The following is an 11,004-nucleotide window of genomic DNA, read 5'->3' as shown; positions in this document are numbered from 1 at the left end:
GCGCCCAACGCGCGCGCCCCTGCGGCCACTCACCTCGGCTCCCGCAGCGAAGTCCACGCCAACGGCGGCGTGGAAATCGACGCCAACGGATTTCGGACCCCCTGCCGCAGGAACCGCTGTCGTGGAGCGCCTTGCTCGCCGCGGGCTGCAACACCCTGCACGATGCCCCCTCTGCGACCAGGCACCTGAAACCATGCACCATCTCATCATCGCCCGACAGGCCTGGCACGAGGCACTGTGCTGGCTGCGGATCCCGTGTGCCCCAATCGGCACAACAATCCGCCCCAACGCCCATGCGCAAGGGCCTAGGTACCATGACCCTCCTCGTCCCCTGGATGATATGGAAGCACCGCAACGACTGCGTCTTCAACAGAGCGCGCCCATCAGTGAACGCCCTGCTAACGAAGATCAAGGAAGAGGCCTCCCTTTGGGCAAGCGCGGGCGCGCTAGGGCTCAGAGCCATTACCCCCCAGACATGGGATGTCCATTAATTCGAAAACTGTATCCGCCTCCTAGGAGGAATGTAACTACAACTCTCTCTTTACAATGAAATGAAACGCACGCTCTCATGCATTCGAAAAAAAGACCATGTTCCTGGCTTCCCTAACCCGACTTGATTTGAATATAATATCAATCTATGGAAGGACCTAAGTTTATTTTTGTGGATACAAGCCGATTTAGTGTAGTAATCAAGAAACGGTTTTAGAATGTGAAGAACAGCTTTCGAGTGTGAAGTGCACAAAACTTCACATTTACATAAGCCTTTCTGTATGGTACGCGTGTAATAGTTTCTTCACTACATGTCATTCCTTCGTTTATTTAAAAATGTAGTCAACTAGGTGTATCAATAACCATGGTATTCACCATGAAGGCCCTTCAATCTCCACAGCTGAATGATGAAATTACAACCCAAAAAGAGTTGGACAGTGGTATTAACTTGTGACCTAACTTGTGATCTGTGACAAGATGGTCCATAGTGGGTTTATATCTATTATTAAAGCTCAACCTGTACGTCGTTTCGTCCCCTCATCCCACCCCCATCACACAACATCCTGCTCCCACCGATTTTTTTTAAACCAATACTCCTCCCCACCCATTTCCTGTTTCTTTTTCTTTTACTCGATCCCAGTTTTATCTTTTTCATCACGTCGTGCCCTAAGCACCCTGCCTCTCTCACTCAAACTAATCTAACCCCCGAACTCCACTCATTCCCCATCTCTCTGCCATGGAGGCTTGTGCAGGTTAAGTTGTTCTGTTCTTCGGCTTGAGAAATGCCATAGCGTAACCAAAGTCTTTCACCTTTTGTGGCAGACTACAAAGGGTTAATTCGGCAAGTAGAATGCAGAACGTGGCATATGATCAAGTGCCTAACTTACAATGTTCGTACGCATCGCAGTTTAGACTGTTCATAACTCGAACTAGAACTGATGTTCGCACTTTGATTGTTCTGGTGGTGAACTGTGGCTGGCATCCTACTGTTCTAAAGGATATCCTACGGTGCCGGGGCAGCGGCAATACCGGCTGGACCATGCAGCCAATGGTATTATTTCATATTTCAATGGTATCGAATCAAATACATGGCTCGACTTCCCGACATTCCAATGGTATCGTTTCATATTTCGAATCAGTTCTTATTTGTGATCTGTTACTTCTAATTAGTACCATCTGTTTTTGGATTACAACAACCGATCTACTCCCTCTGTCCCATAATATAAGAACGTTTTTGGCACTACACTAGTGTCAAAAACGTTCTTATATTATGGGACGGAGGGAGTATGTCATAGCCCTTGTGATATTTTCTCAGGAAAATGGACGTACTGTTTTCAAGTCAAGTTACATGATTCAGTTTAATCATCTTTGAATATTTGATGATTTTCTGAACCTCTTTGAAGTTAGCATGGCTTCTGTGTTCACACCTTCTGAACTGTTGTATTGTTTGCATATAGCCAAACACTGACAAGCATTTGTATTTGTACCAGATAATTTGCACTGAATTTGTTCCACCCTAATGACAAACGGAGTTACATGTGCCCAAAAGAAAGCATACAATGTTGAATATTTACTTGTGTGGTTTGGAGCATGAGAAGATAAAACCAAACATACTTGTTATGTCGTTGTGTCCTTATTTTCTTGACTCCATAATATGAGTTACTGGATTATGATGTCCACATATACTCTGCATCTTAATGATCTAACCACCCATTACTTATTGTAGACCAGGTAAGAAATTACTTATAAGTCGTGGGCTTGGTCTGTTTCATGAATTCAACTTTACAAATTTCTGGAGATTATTTCAGTCCCTGTTTATCAAAAAGTCCTACACTTTGTTATTTGAAATCTATCATAAGGTGATGATAATCATTTTGATTGAAGACATTTATGCATTTCATAATTTTGATTCAAACATCTACTGAGCATGTAAACATTTTGAGTTTTCTGATTCTATAGTAAGAGATAGTCGATGAGACCGATGAATATGCTGACGTTCATAAAAAATATGCCCCACCTTTGTAGTAACTACATGCTACGAGATGCATTCTTCAACTTCAGGTGTGTATATTATATTTATGTAACAATTTTGAGTTTTCTGAGTCTATAGGAAGAGATAGTGGATGAGACGATGAATATGTTGATGTTCATAAAAAGTATGCCTCATCTTTATAGTAACTACTTGCTACGAGCTGCATTCTTCAACTTGAGCTGAGTATATTATATGCACAAAAATGGACCATGTTCCTTGGAGAATCCAGGTAGCTGTTGCTGCTACGTCATCAGTAATAGCAAGGCCATTGCCACCTACGAATATATATGAAACAAAATGGTGGTACGGTCCCCTTAGTTTGCTGCATTCCTCCTGTGAAATTCTTTTCTATACACCAAAGTTTGTGTAACTTTTGAAGACATATTTTTCATGTGTACTTTCCCTAAACATAAAAGGCTAGCATGTGTATTTGTAAGGGACACAAAATCTGATACCTTAAGTCATGTGATCAAAGTACCTTATGCCCAAATCATTATACATTTGAAAACTATCTGCTGTTTCAAAATTGATAACGGTGTCAATCTTGGATAGGGGAGGCCGGGGTAGTGGTTGAAGGAGGTAGAGGAAAAGCGATTTAACAGTGAAAACAAGTCAGACAATGATGACTTGTGCGCATGAGAACGATGTATGTTTGAAATCATTGCTACGGAATCAATTGGAATTTATGCCCCCGTTGCAATCCATGGGCAGTTAACTAGTACTAGGTACTAAACATCCAATTGCATCCAATTTAAACAGCAGGTATACCAAGATGGCGAATCAATTGAATGAAGGTGTAAGGGCCAGTTCTTTTGCTGACTTCGAGAATAAGATGCCCCCTACACAGCTTATTCTAGAAGCCCAACTAAATTTATTTATTTAGAAGTCTAGTAGTTAAGACTTGATTAGTAGGCTTTTAAAAAGAAATTTTTGGTTGGGTAGGGGGCTGCTTATTCTTCTGGAAACCCAAAAAAAACAGCAAAAGAACTGACCCTAAAATGCATTCACCATGCTTCATCCTGCTTGTGCCTCTCCATCTTTTTGCCCTCCTTTTACATCCGTGTGCAAAATAACAACAAGCACTTGCAGAATTTCAAAGCATGCCTACTTTTATATAAGATGAGGAACACTAGATGAGAAGAAAGAAAAACACATGCCAGATCTGTTTGGCTACTTCTAGATGCTTCCACTCTAGTGTAGTATTTCTTTTGTTTTCTTTACCCTACCCGCTGTTTATAGAGTTCTCTAGTTATAAGTAGTTGTGAGATGTTTTCTAGAGTGTTCCAGCTATAAGTAGAAGTATGTGAAGGCTTCCCAAAGCCCTATAAATAGAGGTCTTCACCTCTACTTTGTAAACCAGACGATGTACCCACTACCTATAATAGAACTTGTTGTTCTTATCTAAGATCTTGGAGTAGATCTTGGATTCTAGGAGTTCTGGATTGAACTCTTGCTGTCATATCGGCCTACATTCGCCTCTAGAGCGATATCTAGCGCAGCACGTTGAAGTTATTCCTTCAACACTTGTGCTGTACACATTGTAGCAGCAAAGTGGAGTTGCTCCTCCACAACCTTTGTGCTGCTTCAGGTGGTATCAGAGCCTCGTTGACCCATACTAGTTCTTGCTGTCCTCTTCGGGAGCAAGCTGCAGCAAGCAATGGAGCAATTGGAGAAAAGGATGGATGCTGCAGAACAACAAATCAAAGAGCTGCGTGAAGATCTTAATCGGAGATTTGATCAGCTAGTTGAGATGATAAGAAAGGGCGTTCCCCCTGCTACCAATAAAGGAGATTCATCTAAAGAAGAAGAAGATGTTCATCAAAGGAGAGGTAATCTTGGAGCAAGACCGCCACAACAACGTGCTGTTCAACGTGCTTCAAGAAGGCCAATTTATGTTGAAACTTCTGAAGGTGAAGAATATGATGAAGCCCTTGAAGAAGTTGATCTCTATGCATATCGGAGAGTACCCAACCCTACATATGCAAGGGATGCATACAAGGTGAAAGCTGAGATCCCAACTTTTAATGGAAATGTTGATATTGAAGGGTGCCTAGATTGGTTATATGAAGTGGAGACTTTCTTTGAGGTCATCGAGGTTCCGGAAGATCGTAGAGTTCCTTTGGTCCCATACAAGCTGAAAGGAGGAGCCAGTGCATGGTGGCATCGCGTTCAAGAAGAGCGCAGGCTGAGAGGAGAACCTCGTGTGAGAACTTGGCGGCAAATGAAAAGTCTCTTGAAAGGGAGATTTTTGCCTGCTGATTATGACCAGATCCTATTTATCCAATTTCAAAATTGTGCTCAAGGAAATAGGACTGTTTCAGATTACACGGAGGAGTTTCTAAGGCTACAAGTGAGGTGCAACCTTGCTGAAACTGAAGATCAACAAGTTGCAAGGTACATCAATGGTCTCAATGATGCTATTCAAGATCGATTGATGATGCAACAAATCTGGCCCGTTGATCAAGCACAAGCTCTAAAGGCCGAGAGGTTTGTGAGGACAAGAAAGGCAACTAAAGCTCCATATCCTCCATATCCTCATACCGAAGGCTCGTCTAGGAGTCAGCCTAATAGAGTGGAAGAAAAGACGGCTCCACCAAAGGCAAAACGACCCATCCAGAAGCAAACTAGAGGCAAGGGCAAGTCCAATGAAGGCCCAAAATGCTATAAATGTGGTGAAGAGGGACACATATCTAGCGGCTGCCCACTAAGGAAATTTGTGTTATAACACAACTATCCATGATGGTGAAGGCGATGAGGAGGAATACGAATCTGAAGATGTAGAGGGACAAGAGGTTTGTCAAGAAGAAGGTGAAGAGTGGTGTGTGTGATTCAGCGTCTCCTATGTTCCACACCACAACCTGACGACACACAAAGGAAGAAAATATTTGAGAGCAAATGCACAGTGAATGGCAAGGTATGCAAGTTAGTGATTGATAGTTGCAGCTGCGAGAATCTTATCTCCCAGAAGTTGGTGAGCCATTTAAAGCTTGATACTCATGATCATCCAAACCCCTACACTATTGGGTGGATCAAGAAAGGAGTGAATATGAGGATCACCAAACAATGCAACCTGCCACTTTCTTTGGGCAAGCATTATCGCTCAAATGTGTTGTGTGACGTAGTTGATATGGACGCTAGCCATGTTCTTCTTGGGAGACCTTGGCAATTTGATGTGGATACTACACACGAGGGCAAGGAGAACTCTTACTCTTTCATTTGGAACAAGAGAAAGATCATTATCTTACCAAACAAAACCGAAGGTAATACCTCTAAGGAGGAGGGGAAACCTATGTTAACTATCTCCCATACCTCTCATGAGTTCATGGAAGACTTGAAGGAGGCAGATTTGTGTGCTGCACTTGTTGTGAAGGGAGAAGAGCACCTGACTGTTGAAATTCCAGCAAAGGTATGTGGTTTATTGGCAGAATTTCAGAACATACTTGGAGAGCCACAAGGCTTGCCACCCATGAGAGGAATTCAACATAGAATTGACTTAATTCCGGGAGCAAGTCTTCCTAATCTTCCACACTATCGAATGAGCCCAAAAGAGCATGATATATTGAAGGAGAAAGTGGAGGAATTGCTGCAAAAGGGGCACATTCGAGAAAGCATTAGCCCATGTGTTGTACCAGCCCTGCTCGCGCCAAAGAAAGATGGATCTTGGCGCATGTGTACAGACAGTAGAGCCATTAACAAGATCACCATAAGGTATAGATTCCCGATTCCCCGTCTGGATGATATGTTGGATCAACTTAGTGGAGCAAGAGTGTTCACAAAGCTAGATTTAAGAAGCGGATATCATCAAATCCGTATCAGACCCGGCGATGAATGGAAAACCGCCTTCAAGACAAAGGAAGGGTTGTTTGAATGGCTAGTCATGCCATTTGGACTCTCAAATGCACCAAGTACCTTTATGTGCTTAATGAATCAAGTCCTTCGACCCTTCTTGTCCCACTTTGTTATGGTCTATTTCGATGACATCTTGATCTATAGCAAGGATGAGGGCGAACACTTTGATCACATTCGGAAGGTGCTAGAAGTACCAAGGGAAAATGAGCTCTACGTCAACTTGAAGAAATGTGTTTTCCTGCAAACACAGCTCCTTTTCCTAGGATTCGTCATAACATGTGATGGTATTCGTGTTGATGATTCTAAGGTTGAAGCAATCCGAGAATGGCCAACTCCGAAGACCATTTCTGAGGTAAGAAGTTTCCATGGCCTTGCAACTTTCTATAGGCGATTTGTGAAGAATTTCGGCACTATCATGGCACCTATTACCGAGTGTTTGAAGAAAGGAAAGTTCCAATGGACAGAAGCAGCTGAAACTAGTTTCAATAAGATTAAACAAAAACTATCACAAGCTCCTGTCTTGGTGCTACCTGATTTCAACAAGACTTTTCAGTTGGAGTGTGATGCAAGTGGAGTAGGCATTGGAGCTGTCCTATCTCAAGAAAGGAAGCCCATTGCTTTCTTTAGTGAGAAGTTAAGTGAAGCTAGACGGAAATGGAGTACCTATCAGCAAGAATTATATGTCGTTTTCAGAGCGTTGAGAACTTGGGAAGTCTATTTGCTGCCTAAAGAGTTCATTGTTTATAGCGACCATCAATCCTTGAAGCATTTTAGAAATCAAAAGCATGTTGACCGCATGCTAGCAAGATGGGCAGCATACCTGGAGAGGTTTAACTATCTCATCGTGCATAAATCTGGAATAACTAACAGAGTGGCTGATGCTTTGAGTCGTCGTGCATGCCTCTTGACTTCTTTTGAAGCTGAACTTCCGGGCATGGATCAAATAAAGGAGTTGTATGAGGGTGATGAAGACTTTGGCCATGTTTGGGTAAAGCACGCAAGGGGCCAACCATTAGGTGATGACTATTTGGTGCAGGATGGCTATCTCTTCCAAAATGATCGTTTGTGCATCCCAAGGAGTTCTCTGCGTGACAAACTAACTAGAGAACTCCATTCAAGTGATCTTAGTGGCCATGTTGGACGGGACAAGACTATCGCTAACCTAGAAGCTCGCTACTTTTGGCCACAACTAAAGAGAGATGCTGGAAAGTTTGTTCAACAGTGCCCAATATGTCAAGCCTGCAAAGGCCAAGTCCAGAACACAGGGTTATACATGCCTTTGCCTGTTCCTGTTGCTCCATGGGAGGACATCTCTATGGACTTCGTCTTGGGCTTGCCAAGAACAAGGCGAGGAAGTGATGTTGTATTTGTGGTCGTGGATAGATTCTCTAAGATAGCTCATTTCATCCCATGCCGCAAGACAACAGATGCTCATCATGTGGCAAACCTATTCTTTCGAGAAGTGATCAGACTTCATGGAGTTCCAAGGTCCATCATCTCAGACCGTGATAGCAAGTTTCTTGCTGCATTTTGGCTCACTTTGTGGAAGCAATTCAACACTGAATTGAAATTTTCTAGCACTACTCATCCACAAACAGATGGACAAACGGAAGTGGTGAACAAGTTTTTGGGTAATCTGATCTGTTGCATTTGTGGAGAAAGAAAGGGGCAATGGGATTTGGCTTTATCTCTTGCAAAGTTCTCCTACAATAACTCCAAGCATAGATCCACAGGAAGGAGCCCTTTTTCCATTGTTTACACTAAAGTTCCAACACATGTGGTGGACCTGGTGAAGCTACCATCAAGGGGAAACTCAAAATCAGCATTGTCCTTTGCTGATAATTACACCGAGTTATCTGAAGAGATTCGCGGTGCTTTGGAAGCACAAAATTAGAAATATAAACAACTTGTTGATTGCAAAAGGAGGCCAAAATCATTCCAAGTCGGTGATAAGGTGATGGTCTACCTTCGAAAAGAGAGGCTGCCTTTAGGTGTTAAAGGGAAACTTAGGTAGCAAAGGTATGGGCCCTTCTCTATCGTGAGGAAGATAAATGATAATGCTTATGTGATAGATCTTCCAAGTGACATGGGTATCTCCAACACTTTCAATGTTGCGGACTTGACTCTCTACCATCCAGAAGAAGCACTCTATGAAGATAACTCGAGGGCGAGTTCCAAACAACCAGGGGAGAATGACGAGGAACACTAGATGAGAAAAAAGAAAAACACATGCCAAATCTGTTTGGCTACTTCTAGATGCTTCCACTCTAGTATAGTATTTTTGTTTTCTTTACCCTACCCTCTGTTTCTAGAGTTCTCTAGTTATAAGTAGTTGTGAGTAGAGAGATGAATCCTAAATAATGTTTTCTAGAGTGTTCCAGCTATAAGTAGAAGTATGTGAAGGCTTCCCAAAGCCCTATAAATAGAGGTCCTCACCTCTACTTTGTAAACGAGACGATGTACCCACTACCTATAATAGAACTTTATCTAAGATCTTGGAGTAGATCTTGTGCTCTAGGAGTTCTAGATTGAACTCTTGCTGCCATATCGGCCTACATTCGCCTCTAGAGCGATATCTAGCGCAGCACGTTGAAGTTGTTCCTTCAGCACTTGTGTTGTACACATTGTAGCAGCAAAGTGGAGTTGCTCCTCCACAACCTTTGTGCTGCTTCAATATAGAGCAATGACCAGTACTTGATCGGTAATCTCACCTTTTAGAGTTTGTTGTTTACAGTTCGTTGGTTATGGGATAGGCCCCTCTAAACCGGAAGCGAGGGAGTACTTGCTCTAATTAACAGCTGCATCTGTTGGCTATGGGAGAATCGACTTAATCAGGCATTAAATGCAACACAATGAAATAGCTGCACTTAGTATTAACAAAAGCTACTCCCTCCGTTCCAAAATTATTGCTGTGGTTTTAGTTCAATTTGAACTAATACACCACGACAATAATTTTGGAAAGGAGGGAGTACACCTTACGCTGCCTGGAAATATTCAATTTACCTTACTCCTTGAGCCACTGTTCCGCATCACCATGCCCTTGGCCTCATCATTTCCCTCAATCACCATGGTATCCATGAACTGCTCAATTATAGCATCTTCCTCCTTGCTGTCAGCATCCTCTTCCTCTTTCTTTGCAGCAAATCTAACCTCACTGTTCTGGCACGATACCTTGAAATTCCTTGCATCCACTACAACCCGCCCGTGCACTCCATGTTCAAAACCTACTTCCCCAACTCCAACCTCCAAGCCAGTTGCTTCTGCCAGAAATTTCTTACCTCTATCCCCCCTGACATCCATGTCAACTGAACTGCTAGAAGGTGCTGTCACCTGGTGTTTTTCCTTCATTGGCATCTTACCTAACATCTCAAGCACAGTCCCAGCAGAAAGATTCCGCGAGGCATGGCCCTGCCACCTCTGATCACCTTGTGAAATGTCTGCCAAGCAGGTCTCTTGCTGCCGCTGACCTTTGTGTGGTATTCTGGCACCTGTGGATGGATGGATATGATGTTCTCCAATGAGTGTCCTGCCACCTGCAAATTGAAGTATATGCTGATCTCCATGCGGTATCCTTCCAGTAATTCCATGGGCATTTGCACTTGCATTTGCATCAGGTGGCGTCCTTGATAATATGTGATCATGTTGTTGCTGCTGCTGCTCCCTGTACATCATTACAGCAGCTGGACCACGGCTACCTATGATCAATGATGTGCTGCGCTCTTCATGGGGCAGTCTGCCGAGTACTCCCTGGCCACCTGTGAAAGTTGGCATCTCCTGATTTTCACTATTATGTGTTCTACCGAAGCCCTTTGGGTGGTGATAGTTTGGCTCCCTTTGCCGCTCCCTGTTCTGCTGCATTGCACCAAAAACATCATGCACCTCACGACCGGTAGCGGAATGCCACGCCGTGGCAAACTTAGGAGGCGACGGTTTGCCAAATCCAGGAGGCGGCGCCCCTGACCTTGGCTTCTCCGGCCTGTTCCTCGAGACAACATCCACGGATCGGAATCCGCCTCCTACCCGTTCCGCGTAAGGATCCAATGGCTGCGCGATGCGAGGATCGGAGGACCGGAGCTGCGGTTGAGGGGAGGAGGAGGAGGGCCACGCAAAGCCCCCCACGTGCACATACGGAGGGGAGGAAAACATGAGGCCGACGGCGGCGACGGCGGGGTCGACGAAGAAGTTGTTCGGCTCGGCGAGGGGCTGCACGGGGTTTTGCTGCTGTTGCGGGCGTGGAGAAGGGTTTTGGAGGAGACGGAGGAGGAGGCCACCGTCGAGGGATGCCGACGCCGAGGGCTCAAGCTTAGCGTCGGACGGGGAGGTTGACGGACGGGGCGCGCGGCCGCCACCGCCCGAAGAGGCGTCGGCCATTGGGAAAGGTGGGGAGGGGTTGGTGCGCCCCGATGTCTTTCCTGGGTTGTTGTTAGGGCATCTTCAAGTTGGTAGGCTGGTCACAGTGCTAACTTATGTGTTGTGTGATGCATCATTTCATTTATTAGGTTATAAATTTATTTATTTTTAATATTAGAAGAACACTCGTGCGTTGCAACGAGGTCACATTAACTTTAAAAATTTAATATCAATTATGTTAATATTACATTTAATATTATCATACATATTAAGTGACATTGATG

The 11,004-nt window shown here is 44.0% G+C and overlaps 1 protein-coding gene across 2 annotated transcripts in view; it reads right to left on the bottom strand.

Moving 5' to 3' along the window:
- LOC119267591 overlaps positions 1-10,791 on the bottom strand; it is a 42,751-nt gene extending 31,960 nt beyond the window's left edge. For both annotated transcript variants that reach the window (XM_037549010.1, XM_037549018.1), the window contains exon 1: positions 9,374-10,791. In XM_037549010.1, coding sequence (XP_037404907.1) covers positions 9,374-10,741 — 1,368 coding nt within the window. In that variant the 5' untranslated portion in view covers positions 10,742-10,791. The remainder of the gene's footprint in view (positions 1-9,373) is intronic.
- Between the last annotated feature and the right edge of the window lie 213 nt (positions 10,792-11,004).

Source organism: Triticum dicoccoides, chromosome 1A, assembly GCF_002162155.2.
Source record: "Triticum dicoccoides isolate Atlit2015 ecotype Zavitan chromosome 1A, WEW_v2.0, whole genome shotgun sequence".
NCBI lineage: Eukaryota > Viridiplantae > Streptophyta > Magnoliopsida > Poales > Poaceae > Triticum > Triticum dicoccoides.
The sequence above is the reverse complement of the archived record's forward strand: the minus strand, read 5'-3'. Positions and strand labels throughout refer to the sequence as shown.